At 47.9% G+C, this 22,919-nt stretch overlaps 1 protein-coding gene across 1 annotated transcript; it reads right to left on the reverse strand.

Moving 5' to 3' along the window:
• Positions 1 to 15,067: 15,067 nt before the first annotated feature.
• Positions 15,068 to 16,009, reverse strand: LOC148593600 (transcription cofactor HES-6-like). Its single transcript, XM_088530180.1, has 3 exons — positions 15,867 to 16,009; positions 15,681 to 15,767; positions 15,068 to 15,574 (listed from the first exon to the last, which is right to left on the reverse strand). Exons 1-3 carry the CDS (start codon positions 15,921 to 15,923, stop codon positions 15,068 to 15,070), a joined length of 651 nt encoding a protein of 216 aa, XP_088386306.1. The 5' UTR covers positions 15,924 to 16,009.
• Positions 16,010 to 22,919: the final 6,910 nt, after the last annotated feature.

Genomic DNA, 22,919 nt, shown 5'->3' on the forward strand with positions numbered 1-22,919 from the left:
CTTTTTTTTAAAAAAAGACTAATATTTTGCACTTATGCCTCAAGTATTTCTTTATAAACTATAGAGGTTTTCATTGATGCCTACTGTTTTTGTTGAGTGGGTTAATGAGTACTGAAAATCCCTGTATGTACATGCAGTTCTTTAAATCTCCTTTCAGTAGTGATGCAGCATTATAAATTGTTCTAGCAGTTCTGCTTAATAGCTCTTTAGCATTGCTGTTAATATTTGAAGTGGTCCAGCACAATAGAAGAAATAACCTTCAAGCAAATTAATTCACACTTGTCTATCTCATACCAGTTGATCCAATCATCTTTGTTTCCTCAAGTTTTGACTTTTTAGTCAAAATTAAACGTTTCTTGTTTTATTTTTTTGTCTAAAACCAAGATAAAACTTTTTTTTAAGAAGGCCTTAGATGAAATTTCTTATATGAATGTGTGAGAAAGTATAGAGAAGTGCTGACAACTTTGTAGCCTTTTATTTAAATGGATGCTGCAGTACTGTGATCTGTTGATTATCTTGAAGCGTCGTTTCTGAGGACTTACCCGCAGGATATTTTTGTGCTTAAAGATTTAAGAACTGAGACGACAGAGAAGGACTGTGTTTGCTCCAGCATCTGGCACACGAAGCTTGGTATGACTTGATCCAACCTGTCTTTCTGATTTGTCCCTTCGTGAAGCTGGCCGTCAATGTTGGCCATCAGTTTTCCTATTTGGCTAAGTAAACATCAAACTTGCACTTGGCAAGAGAAGAGGAGATGCTTCTCTTATTTTGAAGGAAGTTCTTATAAAAAGAAGAGATTGAGACTAACACTCAATTTCACCATACCTGAACTGCATAATCTAAAGCTTAGTGTGGGTAGAATCCTTTGTTGTCAAGGATTTAATCTGATGTCTCTGAGATTGTATTGGCTTGAATATGTGTACTTTATGTTCTTGTGCTGTTCATACATGTTGGCCAGGGGAAGAGAACAAACAAAAACTTCATCAATATTGGTTACGTAAAGGGCATTTAGTTGCAGTACTGCTAGATATCAGCTGTAGGCCTTGGAGAACATAGGGAGAAATTCAATTAACTTTGACATGTTTGTCTTAAAATGTTTTCTCATGAAATATGTGGGTTTTTCTTTTTATTTTTTCTTTTTTTAATTAGATAACATTTCTATTCACTGAAATTTAAGATTACCTTCATTCTATGAAAAAAGAAAAATTCTCTCTGCCTATAAAGAGGATATGAAGTTTCATTTAACACCACCAAAAACATGTGCAGAAGTGGCTGGTTTTCGCTGGGTGGAAGCAGTAGCCTGTGTAAAATAATTAGTTATTAACTGGACAGTGTCATCCATCAGGCAGCTTGCACTGGAGACAGGTTCTCACATTAGCAGAGAATGAACTTGTGAAACAAGAACAATCACAGCTTAGAGTTACTATCTTAAATGTAGTGTGACACTACCCAGCAAGATCCGATTCCTGTCTTTCATAGTTTAGCAAGATCAAACTTAAACGTGTGTAAATATCAAGTGAATGAGAATTTTAAATGTTGGTGTTTAAGTCTGGTGTATTAAATGTTTCAATCATAAATGGAACAGTGCAACTATGCCAGCATATGACATGTATTCTTTTATTCTTTTTTTTATTATTTTTTACATTTAAAAGCAAATGGTTTTAATTGGACCAGGGTTTGGGAAAATAAAAGCTTATATAAAGGAGTGCATCATAATAATACAAATGATTTTCAGGGACTTTTGAACCACTTTGTGAACTTCTTTGCTTTAGCATGCTCTCTATCCTTGTTTGTTTTTGTTGTTTTTCTGGGTTTTTTTCTTTAATGACCATCTTGTAAGCATAACTTAGTGAAAGGAAGAGAAAAGTATATTTAGAGCATTTTGTGGATGTGCTTTCTTAAGATCTTATTCTTGCATCCTTTAAAGTGTTTGCATTTACAGGGTGGTATTAAAATATTTTCCTGTAACTTTAAATCTACATGCCTCCATTTATAGATAAGATTCTGAAGCTGTAATTTTTCCAAACTGTTGTAAGATGACTTATTTGTGATGACACTTTGTCAACATGTCAAAGATGTTTTCTGTACACTGTGCAATATATTTTGGTTTTGCCACTTGTGACTAATTTTTATGACTTTGCTTTTTAGAAAACTGGTAAATAAAACAGATATATTTTTAGTTGCCTTTCTGTTTATTGAGCTTTTTCCTCTATGCAAGGTGCAAAAAAAATATACATTGCAACTAATATATGAACAGCTTTATTTTTATTTTTTAACAGAGAGAAGGATTTGCAAGCCACAGTTACTTCAGTAATAAGCTACAAGGATGTTAAATAAATTTTTGGCCAACTTGCCTGACCTCTAAGTTTAGCGCTCAAATAGAAGACTGAATCTTCTTGCTGACCAGTCATACAGAGAGCACGTATGAGTTTGATGCCTGGAAAAAGGTTTGCAGCTGGGTTCTCCGCATTAGAATGGCTTAAAATGTTAGTTGCTGAAGAACTAACACATTTCTGGTTTTTCTGTGTTTACTGTCAGCTTTGTTACCTTCTCTTTTGTGACCTCCTGTAGTTTTGATACCCCTGGCTTAGAGAGTTCCAGTTGTGCTTCCTGAATTTGCCTGTACTGATTATTGGTTTCTGAGGTGGTGCAAGACTGCAGACTGCTGAAAGAGGTCCAGGGTTGGCGCTTCCCTGCCCGTTCCCTTGCTTTACATGCTGATGTGTGGAAGAAGCAGGAACAGAAAATGCAGGGGTTTGAAGATTTCCACTTTCTGATTTTGAGGGGTATTGCTTTACACCTCCTGGCTCTTCCTCTTCAAGTTTAAGAAACAGATTATTAGCATCCTCCTTAAGCATTTTTTAGTATATAATTGTTCTATATTTCTTTTAACAGGAAAAAAAACTGCCTTGGTTCTGGGGGGCCAAGCAGTTCTTGTGAGCTGCAAATATCAAAGATATTTTTGTGCCCTGATGCCTGTAGAATGTGAGTGCAGGGCACATGGCTGCAAGGCTGCTTGTGTTTTACAGGGATGTATCCATCCAGCTGCTCACGTGCAGGGCGCCCGGGGTTGCGCTTCCATGCGCGGCGCAGCCGAGTGCCTCGGGACAGCAGTAAATTACCAAGTAAGGTTTCATACCTGACTAGTAGATAGAATAATTAAACCTCAAAGTGTTTATGTTTGTTTTTTTTTTTCTTGGGGTGGTTCTGATTTGGGGGCTTCTTAAATTATAAATGTCACTATAGGCATATGAGTTAAGTGTTGCTTCAGGTGTTCACGTGTCCTTGCTTTGTGATCTGCCCTCTGTCAGCACCAAGGGTCTCCGTGTGCTTCGGGCTGCTCCAGGGTTGGTCAGGTCCGACAGAGCTCCTGTCACCTCGGTAGCCCCTAGGCGTCACTGGAGCCCTGTGGTGAAACCTGCCGCTTCTGCAGCCCCTGTTCTTATGCAATTCAGCTTCTTTTGTTATTGGACCAGTGAGTTTGCTGCTATGTTATTTTCTGTGGATTGAATTTCAAATGAGATAATGAGAAAGCTTATATTAAAGGCTCAGACTAAATGCGCAAAAAAAAAAAAAAAAAAAAACTTTCTACTAGGAAAAGGGAAGTGTTCTACTGAAAACCAACAGGTTTAGGCTACTTACTGCCACTGGGATGTTGGAGAGCAAATGTTCTCCATATTCTCCTTATTGTGCCTTAAGTAGCCAACTGAGGACTACTAGAAGGAAAATGCTTTTAAGTGCAGCCCAGTTGGCAGTGTTTGCTTGCTCGCAGGTGGCCGAGCCGTGTGTTGGAGGTGCTGTTGGAGGCGATGGGCAGCAGCTCCTGTTCCCTGCGCTGCGGAAGAGGATGGCGTGATGGAGCTTGACACATGAGGTCTGTAACGTTGTCACATGGCTCTTGAGGACACTGCTTTATGGAGGGGGAGAGGGGCACTTCTGATAGGCCTCCAAAGTAAAGAGAAGTATAAAATATCTAGGTCTAAACGGAGACACCTGAGAAGCCTCGACTGTGTGTGCTTGGCCTTGAAGGCACTAAAAAGATGTGAGGAGCCTCCCAGCTGCCATGTGCCGAAGGAGCGAGCGTGAGGCGGTCTCACTGTGCAGAATTTCAGTCTCCAGATTACACCTAGCATTTACAGGCAAAAAGCAGCTGCTGACGGCGCACAAACACCGAGCTAAGCTCAGGGAGCAATTCAAAATTCAGAAACTCGTGTTGTTCCTTAACGCAGGCCGTGTGCGTTAGCCGCAGAGCGCCCAACGGGAGAGGTGCGAGCGCCGGCCAAGCAGCTGGCGCGTGCCCGGGGCTGCGGCACCAGGACCCGCGACGCGGGGTTCACCGAGGGCAGCGGTGCCCGGCACAGCTGAGGAGGTGAGTGGTGTCGCGAGCACGTCGTCCTCTTCCAACTGTTGTGCTGTCAACTTCACGAATTTAGCTGCCCAAGAAAATAGCAGCTATAGTTTTTTCTGCTGTGTTTGGCATCCTTGAAGTTAAGGTCTGCTGCTTTCTCCTCTGTTGTTACCAGTTGACTCCTTTTAGATTTCCTTTTTTTTGTTGCTGTTGTCTTGTTTTTCCATAGCGTAAGCGAAACAAAACGCGACATAGAAACCAGAAAACCAGGGAACACAGTTGTAGAAGTGCTGACAGCTGTTTGGTTGAGTAAGTTTGGCCAATGCATTTCTCCAGTCGTCCTGGACCTTTGATTCTCTTGGACAAAAAAACAGCTTGAGTGTTGTCCCTTCTGCTACCTGCAGAACTGTGGAAACATGGCTCTTGTTGCTGTTGGTTGCAGGGACATGCTGATGTTGGCTGATGTCCCCATCTGCTCTTTCAGGCAAAAAACTAAGTGTCACCATGGTTTCTTACTCCATGTTCTGTTGTAATTCTTAAGGACTCAGTCTGCTAGCATGGTAGAAGGTAAATATGAAGTAAAGACTTCATTATTCTTGTAGCATGTATCTATAAAAAAGTTTAAGCAGTGAGTGATCTGCGTGGTGGCAGAACCTGCTGATCAATCTAACTGAGCAAGCGAAGTCTGAGAAGCCCCAGTGGGGCTGAGCAGCCGCAGCTGGAGCAGCCGCAGCACTGGGAAGTCCACAGCTGCTTGTGTCTATAGAAGGAGGACCAGGTACCCAGGAACGCTCTGTCACGCTGGTGTGACCGCAGGAAGCTGCCAGCAAGGGCAGAAAACATGTAGTGCGCTAGTACTGTTAGAAATAAAAACATTTAACTTGGTTGGTTCAGCGTTGTGCTCTCAATGCAGTGATGGAGCTAAATTACAAACACTCATTAGTGCTTAGCCTCATAGGTAAGGTGAAACATCACCTCAGTGATGCTCTTTGGTTTTATTTTTTTTTTCCTTTTTTCTTGTCACTCGCAAAGTGAGAGAACATGTTCCAAGCCCCCCAGTGCTGCAAGAGCCGAAACAAGAGTCGGGTGGTCTGTGTTGCACCTCTGTTCTCCAATTTGGACAAACCCTTGGAATGGGGTGATTCAACTCCATGGAGGCCTGACGAGTCTGACTCGGTTGTTCCTGCTTTCCAGGTAAGAGCCGCATCCACAGTGTGGATCATAAACAGGCATTTATCCTAACGTTTTAACGTGGACCATCTGTCCGCTCTGCGCCCTGCGACTCGTGCTGTGCCTGGATGCGTCTCCACAGCTCTTCAGCGTTTGCAGTCGTGTTGAGAGTTTATACAGAGTTATTAGAGCATATAACGATTGGAGCCTATATATTAATTGAGTTTAATGCTTTTCTTATGCTCGTGTTATAACTTCGCCTAGCCCCTTTAAATCAGCATGAATCTTGAATGTTGACAAAATCTGTCAAATGTGACTTGCCGCGTTTTAGAAGATGTTGTGGTTCAGCTACATTTTTAAATTTGGTGAAACAGGAGGTTTATGATGCGAATGTTCAATTAGGCGGCAGAGCAGCCTCGTACTAAATTCAGGGCAGCGAGGCCGTGCTACAGCTGCCCCACAGGGGGGTGTTGCCTCTACGCTCTCCAAATGCATTTTTTGTTTCTTCAGTAATATTGATTTTTAGGGAACAAAGTGGGATGGTGTTTTTCTCTGGCAGGGATAGAACACGGGCATCTTAGTATTACCAACCAGTAGTGTCAGAAGGTGTCTGTGTGAGCTTTACCATCTTTGCCTGCGGAATGCAATAGCTGCCTTTTAGAACTGCTTTTCCTCCTTTTTGGACTGGCTGATGTTTAAATTTGCCCCAGAAATCTTTAACTGTCGAAATTGCATGACAACAGTAGGGAAACTCCACATAAAATTTAAAAAATTAACAATAATCTGTGTTTTCTAGTTGTGTGTCTAGGAAAAGATGGTTAGCAAGCTACTTGGAGAAGAAGCTCCTTAAGCTTTGGATCTAGTTGGGTAGTGTGTTTAATACTTTAATGCTACTTACCTTGCATAACACACTCTGTGAATCTTAACTGTAAACAGATATAAAGACCTGACTATGAAAACACTTGTCAACAGCCTGATATTTATCACTAGGGCTACCTAAAATCCACTTAAAATCTGTTCTGTGCTTACTTTGTCATTATGAGCTGATATTTAAATCCCAAATTTAAAAAACAGATTTGTCCAGAATGTATGGGTTAGATTTTTCGAGAAAAATCTGTCCTTGACTAAAACATTAACAAATTTCAGGCTGATAGGCTATTAGCTAACAAATGAACAAAACGAGGATGTCTGTGTCCTAATCTATGTACTCACAGCAAAATGATACGAAACTCAAGCGCCCCGCATACTGTAAGTGGTTTTACAGATTAGTCTCGCTGACAATTAGTTGGATGAAGTGATATACGACTGCTTTTGTCACCTAATTTAGTGTTCATAGGCCTGTGAAGTTTATGGTGTCAGCTTTTACTCGTTACACTGACAAGGGTGGCTTTACAGGTAGAGTCTTTTGGAATGTATTTGACAGGATCAAAGGGTCCAAATGCTCAGGAAGTTGTTGAACAGTAACGCTGCCCATACTGCCTGTCGCGGGGACAAATTGAAGTAATGCAGAGGAAGGTCGGGGTATCTTGGCCAATATAATGTAAATCATCAATGTGTGTGAACGAGACAGCAGTAAATCAGAGCCAGGAAATGCAGCGTTTTCCTTCTAGTGTCCTCCTGGAAGGGTCTATAAACGGAGATGGTGTTTATCACCAGGTTGACTTATACAGACCCACTCGATTATTTCAGAATTTCCATGGAATTCTTGAAACTTTCAGCGATAAAAACTCATAAATTTTTTTTTGAAGTGGTGCATACTTGTGCAAGTGAGAAATAATTGTTATTAATGTTACAGCGGTGCATGCTAATGGCCTCCTCCGCTTTGTGGCTTTACGGAGGCACGGAGCAGTTATCGAATGTGATTGCCAGGGCTTGCTCCGTGCAAACTGCTGTAATGAAACGTGCACAGAAGCCTCCCAGCCTTCCTAAGACAAGGACTGAATGGTAACACGGGGCTGGATGCAGGACGTGACAGTTGGCTGCTGGGGAAACGTTTGGGACTGATTTGTGACTTCCCTGGAAGAATTGGAGGAAGAAGGTAATAGCGCAGTGTGGAAGTGCACGGCCTCCTTTTTAAAATCACTTAACAGTAAATCTTTAAAATTGCATTTAATGGTAGGTAACCAATTTATATCTTCTTCTAGAAAGGATGTAGCAATTGCTTATCAAAAAGAGGTTTTGGGAAAGAGGTGAAGATGAAGGCGTCTTACGTCATGTGGATATTAGAACTTCTAAGCCTGAGATGTTAAAATACAGATAGGAAAGGAAGGAACAAGGTTAAATCTGTGTGCCTCTGCGGCCTGCAACCATAAAAAATGAGGAACCTGTCAAAACGGGGAAGGCTGGAATTGCCCCATGTCTAGACAAAAAAAAGAAAATGAGGGGGAGAGAAGAAGGTGCTGTTTAGAGCTTTTGGCAAAAGAATCCTCAGCTGGAGAAGGAGCCTCGCAAGGTTATTTGCTTGGTTTTAGGGCTAAATTAAATTTCCAGATACTGGAGCTGTCAGCATTTTGGGGCAGATCTGAACTCTGAGGTAAAATAGGAAGCTAAGTTGAGTCAAAAAAATTTCTCCAGGCACTTCAAACGGACACGTCTTTGAAACCTGAAACCGAGTAGGTAACTGCTTGTTGAATCCATCTCTAATTGTATTTGGAGCAACATGTAAAATGCTTTTGTTTAAAGTGCTTCCTAGTGCTAACATTCCCTGAAAATAAGAACAGTAAGTACAAAATTTTTGTAATAAAATGATACCTTTTGTTTCAGGATAAGGACAGGGGAAGTGGAAAGGCTCTTTTTTTGTTAAGTTGCATGGGGTTCTTGTGTTGCTTACTGCTGAATTGCCAAGATGACAAACACTCCAGAGGACACCCCCCTGGTAGCAGCCAGGCTCCCTGCTAAGTCCCAATGGTGGCAATTTCTGTGCTGGTGAATGTAACTCTAGCGGGGAGCACTGGGCAGAGTCTGTCCCCGTTCTCTTGCCAGCCCCCCCAGATAGATGTTTATAAACACTGGTAAGATTCCCTCAGAGCAGTGCCAGCTCTGCCTCCTTGTGTGAGGGAGAATCTAGTCCTTTAATCATCTTTGTGACCATTTTTTGTGAAGTTTTGCCAGCTTGGCTGTACATAATTCTACTTTCTCGAGCTACTCGCATGATATGGATTCTCTTTATATTCTTTCTGTATTTCCTTCACAGTCTGGTCTGTGTCATACCTATTAATTTTACACGTGTGTGTGTCGCTGAGTCAGTGTGGTCAATGTTACATTGACTGAAGGCAACGGGTTTGTCTGGGGTGTTCAGGGTGGACTGGAGCTTCCTAAGCCCGCTCAGGTTGCAAATATAGTGACAAGGTAGAACATCTACCGCTGTCACTTGCCAGCGCTTGCAAAACCGTAGCATTTCACCCAATCCATGAGCTGCACAGTATTTAAGACACAAGAGGCTTCAGAATGCAAGTTCTGTGGTTTTGTTTAGCAGAACTGGCCAATTAAACAACAGAAATGCCCCCTTGAGACACACGTGGCCAATTCTTCCTTAATGTCATTCTGATGCTGAATCCAAACTGCGTGAGTAGAGGAAGGAAGGAAGGAGCGAGGGGGACTGCGTGCCCTCGAGAGGGGGTAAAGCCTCTGCTTGCTCTGTGAGCGCTCGCAGGAATCCAGCGCTACTACGAGCTGGAACGCAAGAAGCCCTTGGCTGCAGGTGGTGGGAAACACGTTGGCCTCTGTTCCTGCTCCCTGTCAGTTCAAATGAGAGTTACTCATTGAGGCCCCCTTTCTCTTCCTCCTCCTGGCAAATAAGGAAGCTTTACAGCATTTTTTTGTTGGTTTATTTGCGCCGTTTCCTCCCTTCTGTTGTCCTGTAAATTGGTTATAACAGCTGTAAATTGGTGTATCACTGTACAAACTTGCAGAAGATGTAGGCAAAGGATTTTTTCTATTGTGGAAAACAATCCGCTAGAACTGGTGGTAGTCAAGTGGGAAGCTAGACTGTGCCCTGGGGGATTGTTGATTTGCTGTTGGCAAATTCGTTTTACATTTCTTTTTTCTCCTCTACAGAAGAGAAAAAAAAAGTAATAAGACTTTTTTTTTCTTTTCTTTTCTTTTTCTTTTTTTTTTTTTTTTTGACTTTGAAGCCCTGCTAGAACTATGCGAGATAAACATGTTATTGGCTGCTGTTATAACTACTGGTACATCAATATAATATATTTTTTGTATCTTTTAAACTCAAAAATTCCAAATGCTAAAACAAGCATCTGAATATTATTTCTTGTCCTCTGTAGAAACCCAGTGAGTGGGGGTAGCCTAGCAGGGAGATGAGAGGTAACTGCACATTTTGGAGCCTGTCTTCACGCCTGGACTGCTTCTAGCCTTGGAACAAGGCTCGGTGCTGGATGGCAGGATATGAATCGTTCTTCCAGTGCCCTGCAACAGATACAAGTGAGGTCTGCCCTGCTGCTGGAGTGACACCCTGACAGGCCGCACGCTGGGGCAGCCGCTGCGGTCACCGACACTGTGAAATGCTGCGGAGAAGAGCGGCGCGGACCTGCAGTCCCTGCTGTGCATGGAGCAGCACTACCCCGCAGCTGCGTCTGCACATGCACGCGTGGAGGGGATCGAGGTGGGAGGAACTGTGCCCTTAGCAAGTCCTTTGGAGAGCAACGTGTTGGGGAGCTTTCTGCATCGTGTTGGGTCCTATAAAGCTCCCTGGTAACGAGAGCATCCTTGATGCTCTGCAGATCCCAAGCTCCCAGGCTTGGGAGTGCCTCACCACTGGCTTGTGTGGTGCTGTCAAGGGCTTTACTGTCAACCTGTGTTGCCGCGTTTGAAAAACAGCTGATTTAATGGAGGACTTAGTAAGTGGAAAGCTCAAAGCTGCTCCGAGAATGACAGCTGCTCAGTAGAATTTGCTGCAGAATCCTAGTTTTTGGGAGGAAGCTGTATGCTCCTGCTTGGACTAGAGGATTTGATTTCAGTCACATCCTCACTGTGCTCTCAGTTTATAGCTTAGTCTCAGATCAATGTAAAAACTGCAAAATGACCTCAATTTTTGCTTGAGAAATCTAGGGCCATAATGATAATCTAACTGCCTGTGTGTTGCTTCACCGAGTATTTTTGTTCCAATCCAAGCAATCCATATTTGCTTCTGAAAAGATATTCTGCTTCCTTGGGCTAAAAGCCCTCTTGAACTCACAGCTTCCTCAGTTGGAAGGTATGTATGCAACATAATTAAATCATCTTCAGTCATCTTCTTGTTAAATGAAATAATTAAGCTTCAAGTCTTTTGTTGCAAGACATCTATATCTTTCCTATTTGAATGTTTTCTGTGTCAGCACTGATGTATATTTGTTGAACTTTCCTCCTAAAAAGGAGAAATTAGATTTGCACTTGCTGAAATAATGAAACACAATTTTATCTAGGGAACTAAAAACACCATGAAAGGAGAGAATTTTTTTCTTCAATTCTCTTTTTAGGTAAATTGAGTGGCCTGGGAGGCCTCAAGTGCACCGTTTGGTGAGACTATGCATTTAGATTAGGAAATTTCTGTTAGGAAGTATGGAGAACTTGGAGAACTCAGCCGAGGAAGGATATGCTGCCGGTTAAGCCAGCCGGCTTGGGTTGGTATGGTCTCGTTTTGATCCTTGGATTTTCCATGTGCCTCCCTGGCCGTGTTCAAACCTCTGTAGCCATCCGTGGAAGGAGATGTTCTCCCGGGCCCTGTCACTAGGGGCTGCCTATGGCAGAGGCCTGGGCGAGCAGGCCGGAGCCCTGGGCCCTCCGCAGGAGGGGACATTTTTGTCCCAGTTTTCCCTCTCAGAGGAGAGAGGGAAGGTTTGCTTGGGTCTTGGTGCGTTCTGAAAGCTCAACGTGGCCTTAAGCACTACATGCCTGTGTTCCCGCTCCTGTGGGGAGGAGGCGTAGGCAGGACAGAGGTGCTGTGTGCTGGCACTTGGAGATGGCCGTGAAGGGGAGAATCCTGAACCTGGGCTCCAGCGGCTGAACCTGTCAACACTGGATCATTCCTGTGCCGTAGGGATGATATCTGTGGAAAGCTTTCCATAAAGCGGAGATTTGGATGCCAGGATTAACCAAAATTAATCCCAGCATGCTTCTTGAAGAAATAAGCCTCCTTTTTCTCCCTATTTGTGTAAGCAATATTCTGCTAGTGAGAGCATCCCAGAGGGTAAGAAGTTCCCAGTGTTACAGACACTTGTCTACTTAGCAGATTTTTTCATCCCGTGATACGTAGATACATACATGTGTCTAAGTTGGCTGCATCTTCCAATGGAGGAGGCAAGTGAGTGCTGGGCTGAATTTTATTCTTTATTATTTGTAATTGAAGTAGAGACAGATTTATTTGGAGATGAAAACTCTACAGAGAGCCTGTGTGAAGGGAGGCAAGGGAAAAGCCTAAGTTGGCTTGCAGGACTTTGAAAACAACAGGTCTGGTGGATGTTGCCGGTAGGTTAGGAGAAGGTCTGAACTGTGTGTCCTCCCAGGTCTCCTAGTCTAGAAGGAAGAGCTGCCTCCTGCAACAGGTGTGGGTGACTGGCCTGCAAAAAGAGGCAAAAAAAGAGCCTTTCCTTCTCTGTTGTTCAGGTGCATATCAATCGGGAGCCCCTCTGCTAAGTGCCTGCTCCTCTCCCTTTACAATGCGCTGCACTGTTAGATCAGATCATCTGTTTATATTACTTTGGAATGGAAAAGAATAAAGGCAGCTTCTATAGAGAAGGACTTGAAAAGGCTCCATTCATTTTTCATCAGAGCTGCTGGAAACCTTCTCGCCCCTTCCTTTTCCTTCCCCAGTCCCACCCCAAAATGCTCCCCTCTTCCTTTGTCAGGGAAGTGTCAGATTTGACACCTTTGCAGCAAGGTACAGAAATGCAAATGGAGAAATCCAGCAACACCTAATCAGAGGATGTAAACTTTCTGTGAACCTAATTTGTGGATTAAGAAAAAAGCCTTACTGCTAACACATTTCTAAAATGCTTTTGACACTCTCTAGAAAAACGAATAGCAGTGTTGCTTTGCCCTAACTTTTCCTTTTGAACCGCTAAGGGATTGAGAGCTGCGTGCAGGAAGGTCTGTGTTCCTGCGGTGGCTCTTCCACCCCCAAAGCCACCCTGGCTTTGGGCCGGCAGCCGGCGTGTCCCAGCACCCGCGTGTCCCAGCTGTGGGACGTGTCCAGGCGCCTGGCTCGGTCTGTGTACGGAAGGGCAGCAGGCGGGTGGCTGGATGCGGGGCCGCGTGCTCCGATGCTCCAGACCAGCACGGAGCCCTCACGTCCGCCTGCGGCGCCGCGCGGCAAAGCCGGGGGCATGCGGCGGGTGCGGCTGCTGCCAGGAAGCTGGCGCTTCTGCGCTGCCTCTGGGCCGTGTTCCTGTCACTGAGGTGTCTTGCACTTGCTTTCACAGGAGCCTTACGGAAGAGCCTAACGTGGGAGCCTTTTATCTCATGGAAAGGAAGCCCGGCCACAGGACCTGGCCGAGCCGGGAAGGGTGCTCGGTGCTGTCCCGAGACGCTGCTCAGGCAAGTGTCCCCATGGCGGCCCGTGGCGTCGGCCCGAGCCCTGCCCCGCGCCCGAGGCTGGTGCCACGTCCCTCCTGGACGCACGGGCGCCGTGAGGAAACGGGCTGAGCGCACCCTGGACAGCAAGGCCCGGTGCTAGAGCGGGGCTGGTGGTGTCAGCAGGTAACGCGCTGCAGGGTGTGATGTAGGAGCTGCCCCTTGGCTGTGGGGCGCTGCCAAGACAGGGCGATACCGACCGCTCTGTGCTGCTTGTGGGCCCAATAAACCCAGCCTTGCACGGGCACTAGGGAGAGAGACTCACTCAGAAAGGTCATCTTGGGTATAGGGTGTTACTTTTAGTGCAAGTGTCCCAGGCTGCCCCTTCATTTGCACTTCAAAACGCTAAACTCCCTCCCTAAAGCAGAGAGGCCATAACAGCAGCTCTCACCTCCCTTGGCTGAGCTGGGTTTTGCCCTTCTCCCTAGTTCAAAGAGATTTTAACACAAAAAGGGGTTGGCAAAGCTACACATCTGAGGGGCATCTTTGAGTAGAAACACCCACCTCAGGTACCTCAAAGAAAGTAACAAAGCAGAGCTCTAGTAGAAACATTGGTTTTGATTTTTATTCCAGGGGATTGTGAACAAAGTTACCCATCTAGTCCTTGGGTAGCTAGTTACTTCCGTAGTTGCTTGTTCTGTGTTTAGGACTGTAAGGTTTAGCAGCATTACCATCGGTTGTTTCATTTTACAGGCACAGCTCTCTGGAAGGTGGTATTGCAGCATAAAGAGCCCGTATCTCTCAAAAGCAGTAGCAGGAGTGGTGTCAAAGCTCCTGTACAGGCCTCCTGTGCAGAACTGCTGAAGCCCTGCAGGCCCTGGCACTATTTCCAAAGCTGCTGCACAGGCTCTAACCAGCTGTGCAAACTGCAGGGGCGAAAAAAAAAAAAAAAATCAGGCACAGGGATACTGTGCACTAAGTCCTTCTGAAGGAAGGGGAGGGCTGCAGCTCCATGAACATCACTGAAAGGTTAAAAGGTAGTTTTGAGCCTTACAGGGAAAAAAGAGCAAAGCTGCGGCCTAAGCCCAAGCCTACCCAGGAGAGGGTTTCTCACTGATAGCCTAAGCACCTTCCTGTACTCAGCAAAAGCACCATTTGAATCCCAATACTTGAGCTAACAAAGCTTAGTGCAAGAATTAAGTGCTTAATTGCCTGCATTGTTTCCCCACACCTATGTACTCTTGTTAGTAGCTAACACTAGGGAAGTGTAAGTTTTACAGGGAGAAGTGTAGCACACTCAAATACATGCAAGCTCTTGTGAATTCAGTTCTTTTTTTTATTAAAGATTAAAAATAAAACCATTTGACACCCAAATATACATAAAGTCACAATAACCTCAGAGGTGCTAAAAGCAAAATGTGCATCAAGACACTCATTTCTAAAAGGCACCCTGCCCCCAGTCCTGGAACCGTTCACCTGGTTTCAGGAGGTCTCTCCTTGCCTCCTCCTTCACTGAAGGTGAGACATGAGGCTACTCCTGCCCCACACTGCGCCCCCCACCAACCCCTCTCAGGGATTCTGCTACCCCTAGAACCCTTGAACCTCTGCATGCAGACCAGACTCGCGCCTCCCAGGGAGTTACCTGTTGGGATATAAAATGCACAATGCTTTTCCTTTGCGGAAAAGGGTAGTGATACCCAGGCCATTTATAAGGGCCTAGGGAAAGCAAGGGGGTTATAACTGCTCTGCATCCACCAGAAGAGCTTTGCTACTAAGAAAAAACACCCCCGTCCCCCCACCCCAGCCCCTTGTAAAATAACCCCCTGCTTACAAAATGCTGCACACACACACATACACACAGCCACGCTCACAGATGAAATGTTAACACGTTTATCCTGTCAGGCTGACAGCATGGGAGCGCCGCTGCTCTGGGGCCGGAGCGCGCCCAGGCTGGACGCGCGGCCGAGCCCCCCGTGCTCCTGCCGCTGCTCCAGGGCCGCCCGGGCCCGCTCCGGGCTAGGTAGGTCTGCGTGGCTGCTGCTGCCGTTACCAGGGTCTCCACATGGATTTGGAGATGCTCGACGAGGGCAGGCCGCGCGCACGAGGAGCGTCCAGCCCGGCGGCCGCCGTCTGCCCAGACTCGGCATCTGTCTCCTCCGCGTCGGAGCCGTTCTCGTCGCCGGAGGAGGGTGGCGAGGGTGCCGGGGCGGCCTCGGCCGGCGGGGCCAGCAGCGCGGGCTCGGCCCAAGCGTCCGCCAGCAGGTCCTGGAAGGCGCCCTCGTTGAGGGGCATGGACTCGAGCAGGTGGTTGAGCAGCTCGGCGGCCGTGGCGGCGTCGATGGCGGGGCAGGCCGACACGAACGTGTGCACCTCGTGCATGCACTGGATGTAGCCGGCGGCGAAGCGCTCGCTCGCCTCGCGCTGCAGCCGCCCGCCCTCCGCGGGGGCCCCGGGGCGCCGGCGCCGCCGGCCGTGGCCGCGCGGGCGCCGCTCCAGCACCGCCTGCACCCGCCGCACCGTCAGCTCCAGCACCTCGGCGTTCTCCAGCCGCGCCTGCAAGGGCGGCCGCGCCGTGAGCGAGCCGCCGCCGCCGCGCAGCGGTACCGGCACCGACAGCGGTACCGACAGCGGTACCGGCGCCGCCCGCGCGCGCGCTCACCTCGCCGTCCGCCAGCAGCAGCCGCAGCTCCCGCAGGCTCTCGTTGATGCGCGCCCGCCGCCGCTTCTCCACCAGCGGCTTCCTCGTCTGCGGGAAGCAAGAGGCGCGTCAGGGCGCTGCCCGCCCGCCCGCCCGGCTCGGCTCGGCCCGGCCCGGCTCGGCTCGGCCCGGCTCGGCCTCGCTCACCTTCCTGTCCCTGCGCGTGTCCAGGCGCGGCTCGTCCGCCCGCAGGGACGGCGCCATGGCCGAGCCGAGCCGAGCCGAGCCGAGCCGAGCCGAGCCGAGCCGAGCCGAGCCGAGCCGAGCCGAGCCGAGCCGAGCCGCCTCCCCGCCCCCGCGCCGCGCGCCCGCCCTACATATAGCGTCTCATTTGCATGTCAATGAGCCCATTGGCCGCGCCGCGCGGGGCCAGGCCGCGGCGTGGGGCGAACGGGCCAATGGGCGGAGGGCGCTTTGTCCGGGCGCGCGGTGGGGGCGGGACGAGGCGGGGTCCCGCCGCCATTGTGCCCCCTGCGACGCGACATGGCGGCGCTAGGCAGGGCCGGGCCGAGCCGGGCCGAGCCGAGCCGAGCCGAGCCGAGCCGTTCCGTTCCGTTCCGTTCCCCACGGGTTTGGGGCCTGGTTCTGCACCCGTGCGGGCTGCGCCGGTGGAAGTGCTCCCGCAATGGGTGGCGGATAAAACAAAACCGACATCCCTGTGTGCTTTTGGGTGTTTCATGTTTGCATCGGATGCTTTATGGAAGTAGGAGCATTTGAGGGTCACTCGCTTACGCTTGCCATGGTGCGGCCTCCCTGCCATGGGCAGCTGGCCCGTTTTCATTTTTTTTTTAATATATATCTTATTATTCATTTGTTTGTTTAGGAGGGTTTTAGCAGCAGAGTGCAGAAAGGGGCACACAGGTGCCTTGGGGCAGGCATGAGCCCCAGCTCTGTGGGGCTGGCCAGAGCGCTTGTGTGGATGGGTCTCCTTCCAAAAGTAAATAAATAAATAAGTGTTCAAGGCCCTGGGAGACGCCTGCGGGTGCTCGCTGGTCTCTGGTGGCTGTTGCTGTGGGTCCATAAAGGGTTGGTGGCATCGCCGGCCCTGCAGGCAGCAGCCTGGATTAGGAAAGGGCAGTTGTGCAAGTGGGAAACCTGGTTCATCTGAGCAGCTGGGCAGGAGCTGGGCCCGGCCTTTGGCCTTGGCTTTGGCAGAATCGCTCCCGGCTTTAAGGCTGGGCCATCTTGTGCCGACGCGGGCTTGGAGCGCGTGCTGGGGAGGACGCGCTGCTCTGGGTCTGTGCTGTGCATTAACTGCCAGAACAGCGCTTCTCCGGTGGGCTAAAGCGGGCCGGCGTGGCTGTCCCCCATGGGACTCGCGCTGGGGACGCGGTCGGTGCGGGAGCTGCCGCCCGCGCGCCGGATCCGTGCGGAACGCCCCGGCGCACGAGGCCGCCCGGCTTTGTGCACAACTTGATGCTGATGACAGTCGGCAGCTGCGGCCGCCCCGCGGACGGGCTCCGTGAAAGCCGGCGGCCGTCCCCGCGCCGGGCGGCAGGTGTTGGCTCCCGCTCCTTTGTTCCGCTCTTTTTGTGCTCCTCGCGGTGCGCGCGCGGTTTGTGCGTCCCGGGGCCGCGCACGCCTGCCGCTGCGGACGTGGTCCGCATAACTTCCCCGCCCGGGGCCGCGGCGCCGGGAACGGCCCCTCGGCAGCTGCTCTTCCTCCTGCCTCCCCGCTGCGAGAGCCGCTGCCTGTTCCCGCAGGGAAAGGCACCGTTGCAAGCAGAGCCCGTGGGTGCAGGGTCCAAGCCGTGCGCCTGCTCTCCAAAAGCTTTCCCTTCTCCCTGGCGTGGTGGTAGCATCCCCAGTTACAGGCGTGTGTCTTTTACCCCGTGGTGATCTGCGCTAGCAGCTCAGTGTCTTCACTCCCCACATGGAGCCCTCTGGGTGATTCGCTCCAGGAAAGACCCGGGTTGCTCCCAGGCAGCCCTGTGCATCGTTCTTGTCTTCAAGGTGCTGCAGAAACGTCCGGGCTCACCTTGTGCCAATACTTGTTTAACAGACGAGGGAGCTGGGGCAGAGCTGCGCTCGCCGGCCCCGAGACAAGGAGAGCATCACAGGGAGACCTGCAGCGTGGGCGCTCCGGCCACAGGCCTGGGCTCAGACCACGAGGCTTTTTGTATAGCTGTTGGCAACAGATTTTTCAGAAAGGTATTTTTACTACTTTTTCTCTTACAGCAAAAAAATGCTTAGATTTTGGCCAAGAGTTCGCTCTATAGATAGCAGATCTCATTACATTAGATCGAAGCAGAACTGGATGGTACCTGTGCGTGCATGATTAAATCTGTCCTGCCAGTTGTGATGAGCTCAGTGCACCATGCAGCAAGTCGTTGCAGCTAGCTGATCTTTCCACTGATACGATTAATGCGGACTAAGCACAAATGTTCAGGTTGGGTACATAACATTTTTATCTTTAAACAAGTAGAGACACTGCATTTTGTGCCTAGCCGGTTCATAGTTGGCCTACGGGGAGAAAAAAGGGCAATTGTAGGGATGCAAACTACAACCAAGTAAGGGATGTGACAATTCCGAGGGACACCTTTGTTCTGAACCAAAATTAGCCGTGTAATGCCACTAGACATCTTTTTTTTTAATACATAAATATATCTACACACACACACATACATAAATACATATATACACACATGCACAACTGTACTTGTTAAAAACATATAGTAGCATATGAAATGTACATAATTGTGGTAAAGGATGGCTGTAAGCAGGTTTTCCCTTCCAATAAAACATATTTTTTCCCTATCTTCCAAATTTTTTTCTATGTAATCGGAAACACTCAACCACTGTGTTTAATGTAGTGTAAGTTCTGCTGATTTACATCAAACACATTGCACCCTTATGAGACCATAAATTCAGTCTGGAAAGAGATAAGGGAATATAATATCTGAGAGAGATTTGTGTCATGTCTTCGTCATTTTAGGGCCTGATCCACAGTCCGTGGGAGCTGGTGATTCCCAAGCAAAGCTTGGCTAAGGATGACTGCAGAGAGTCGGACATGGCCGTACAGTTGGGTTTCTTTTCTGACGTGGCTGGGGCTGGTGGCAAGGTGAGTTTACACATAGCTAAGTGGAAGAAAGACTGTGCCTTCCTGTATTGTTTCTGAGAAGATGCACAGCAAATGAGTTAACAAATGCTGGTGACATTTGTGCTGTACAATAAAAATGTATAGGCCATAGATATCACGCTGATATGTGACCTGAGGAAGAAGTCCCTGCAGTCTGTCTGCTCTAGCCCACACCTGTAATGTGACGTTTCTGTGCCACTTTAAACAAGGCCCATTGCATCAGGTGAAGTACTTTGTTATAATGCCATGTGTTTTAGTGGAATATCGACTGCAATCTGCAGTTCAACAGGTGTTTCTTACATACTTTTTCTAAAACTTAGTTGCCTGCCCATGCAGGAGATTTTGGTAAAGCCTGTCCATTTATCCATATAGTTCTTTACAGGCTTAAACCAGTACTGCTGCCTACTGATAGCGAGGTGCATGTGTGCTGCTGTCATCCCTGTGGATCATTAAACCTTTCCCAAGGTGGGGAGCACTGCAGCTGCCACACGTTATATATTGCAGCTTAGCTGGGGGAGCAGCATGGTTTTGGCTGAGGTAATGGGATCAGGGCTTTGCTGCTTGTGTTTTGCTGTAAGTCTGCTTGTATATAGCATTTAAATGCAACATAGCTGGGTTTGTTTCTTTGCAGGTCCTAGGTTGTCACTTACGGGGCTATGGCAGCAGGGACTAAGACACCTACTGTGGAAGACATCCCTGTGGCTTCAGCCGCCTGCTTCGTGTTTTGGAGTCAAAGGTAAGTGGTAACTTCTCATGGAATTGAGGCTTCTGCCACATAATTCCCTGTTTCCCTTTTGGTTCCATTTAAATGGTCTCTAGGTCCTAGAGGAGCATCCATGGAGAAATAATGCACCTCTGAAGTGTTTTAGGTCTTCCTGTAGTATCAAGTGTGGTGCCTTTTATGTTCTTGGGCTGGAGACTGGCACTATCCTAACTTTCAGCAGGTAATCCAGGCTCTCCATGAATAATACAATTGGAGCACAGTATAAAGACATGACATGCATGGACAGGATCCATTGGAAATGCTCAAGTGGTTTCTTTCATAGATGCTGTAACATCCCGTTGTCTTTGAAGGCAAAAGTTCCTGTTAGAGATATATGTCATCCTTATAAATATTAATGGTGCATATAAATTGTGGTGGGTGTAAGATGTTAGATTAATGGGTGAATTGCTCCTTAGGCATCAGTTTACTGTCCTCTAGTTTATGTTTACCCTAACAAATACAACCTGCTTAGGTGGCAGATCAAGCAGAGCACTGTCTTCTCCCTGCTCCTCTCCCTGTTGTCTCTTCACAAATGGAAGTGTGTGTTGTGGTTAGTCTCCTGCCTTGTCTCTCTTGGAAATGAGTCCATCTCACAGAACCGAGGTACAGAGGATCTGGCCTGGGGCAGGATTGCTGGGAGCTGCAGGCACTGAGCGAGGTGAACGAGGAAGACTGGTGGGGAGGTTTGCAGCATTTCTCATCATGCTCATCATGGTTCCTTTTGGTGCTATTGATTTCTCTTCTGTTATAAGCACAAATGTTTAACCCTAATGCTTAAATACTTCTCTTCACCAAGCTGTGTCTGTTACTGCACAGACACAATTTGCTGTCTTGAGCCCTGAGCTTCTCTTGATCCTCTCAAAAGCCATAAGGCTTTTCCTAAACTTCCATTTATCAGCACTGCTTGTGTTCATCAGCTGGGGCACAGAATAACAGGTCAGGCTACCAACAACGTCACTGTGGCTGTATCCTTGTCAACAGTGATGCTTGCATCACTGGTCCTCCTCTTCAAGATATTGTTATTGGTTCCAAAATTACTTCCTTGTATCCCTGTGAATATACATTTACATACATTTTTCTCTAGAGATGGTGCCACAGCACAATCCTAACTAAGGCTGAAAGCTTTTTCTAAACACATGCCCTTCAGAAGATGTCCTTCCTGACCTGCAGGATTACTCCCAGCCTGTGCTTCTGTCAGCAACACTGCACGTTTGTTGACAGGACACAGGTTTTATTTTTACCAGATTAACATGTACATAATCAGGCTCTGAACTTCGCTCTGGTGTTTTGTGAAATGCCCTAGTAAATGCCTTTATTCATAGTCCTTTGCAAGTTGGTATTCGCTTTGCAAATTAGACATCTGTAAGTGGGGAAAAAACTGTATTCTCGAGGGCAGGTTTGTAAGGGCCTTTTTGGCAACGCCAAGGCTGGCATTAACTGTCAGTTTTGGCAAACACTGTCATTCTCTAAATCAGAATGATAATTTTTTTACAGACTGAGACCAATACCCTTTGCTTGAGGTGACTGTCCTCCCATGGTCTCGTGGGCTGGCTTTTGGTTGCATGGGCTGTGCAGTTGTGCAGCTCCCCCTCGGCGTGCAACTCGAAGTAGAAATCAATTGCTAGGCCATTTGCTACCATCTTGTTTTTCTAACAAATTAGAAAGGCCGTATTTTGGTTTGGGGGATTATTTGTTTTTTTTTTTTCTAAGCCCTGGAGTAAGGGCAGCGCTGTCCTCTGCAGCACACCTTGTTTTACGGAGAGTATCAGCAAAGGGTTCATTTGCGTGATGAATTCAGGAGCTGGCTTAATAGGTTTCTGAAAATGGCTAGTTTGGGGGAAGCTGTTTTACTGGCTTGTAGGGATTACTTGATGTTCTCTAAACTCCAATAAAAACTTAGCACAGACATGGCTTCTGTGTCTTTGTAATTAATGGGCTGAGCAAGTGCCAGATTTGCACATACAGACAAGCAGAGACCTCAGAACAGAGCAGTAGGACCAGATCCACTAGAGGCAAATTAATGTTGTTCTGTCAAATAAAAATCACAATGATATACAACCTAAAACTGTAATTATAGGGCAGCTCTGAAAACCAAACACAAGCTGAGAAAGCAGCAGCGGGGTACACTGAGGTGCTGTGTGGGGTTTTCTTCCCTCCTGCCCCTCTCAGAGGTGTGGTGTGACTCTCAGTGCTCAGTGAGAGCAGGGGGGCTTGTCCCCACAGCTGGCTCCTGTGACTACTGCACCACCTCAACCGGTTGCGAATCAAAATAGTGGAATGGTAGGTAGGAGATCAGCTATAACAAGTCTAAAGAAGAAATTAATTCTTCAGTCTCACCATTTGCTGAGTGCCTGGGGTCAAACCCTTCACTGCAAGATATGTGCTCAAGCAGTTGGTCAACACCAAACCACCCACAATTGCTTGTTCGGGACTTAGAGTTGCTGTGGAGGCTGCTTCCTGTCTCTAACACCTGTAATTAGAGACAAGCCTGGGGCAGAAACAAGACTGATTCCTTGATGAGCATCTTTGGAGGATCAGAAAGGACAGAGCAGGTGGCTTTGGTGCGAGCTCTGAGGTGTGTTTGAGCTGGGTGGAGTCAACCCTCAGCCTAGACCCTATACGTTGATATGAGCAGTCCTTCTAGGGACTTTAATCATGGAAGGAAGAGTAGAAGAGACAAGCTGAGGGATAGATGCAAGAGACACTTAACCATGTACCATGTAAATATAGTGCCCGAAAGAGCATTCGGTCACTTGGCACGTCTAGGAAATCCATGTGCTTTGCAAGGAGTTATCCACAAGTTGTCACCAGGAGACTTGTATGGGATTATCTGAAACCCTCCCATTTCTGGAGCTGCTGTAGGGCTTCATGTGGGTCCTTCCTCCTTGGCCTGTACTGATCTCGTAGGGGTGGGCAGGAATCCTTCTGTGGGGATAAGTGCTGCCTTTGCTACCATGGTCTCCTCGTGAGCACAGCCCTCTATCAAGTGGGAGGCTTGCTTTCAATTTTCCTTTCAGCTGAGGAAATCTATCCCTGGAGCAGAGCCGGCTGGCGCATCTCTCCGAGCTCCCCCTCTCCTCTTCGGACTGCGGCATCCACTGGAAGGAAGTGGAAGATCCCCAGGGCCAGAGGAAAAGCCAGCAAGGGAAAACAGGCCCTGTTGGCTAGTGGTTAAGGGAGGGGGGCTGTGGCCCAGGTGGGTGCTCCAAGCGCTGCCTGTTCATTTTGTGTTGTGCAGCTGAGCCAGGATGAGGCTTTACGATGTTTGTGTTCAGGCCCGAGCGGGGAGCGCGCGGTGCTAGTGACGCCCTTCTCTTTGTTGTATCAATAAACTTATTGGCACAGAGTTCAGGTGAAG

Source organism: Tinamus guttatus, unplaced genomic scaffold (assembly GCF_059628265.1).
Source record: "Tinamus guttatus ecotype Peru unplaced genomic scaffold, ASM5962826v1 Tinamus_guttatus_pri_ptg000364l, whole genome shotgun sequence".
Lineage (NCBI taxonomy): Eukaryota > Metazoa > Chordata > Aves > Tinamiformes > Tinamidae > Tinamus > Tinamus guttatus.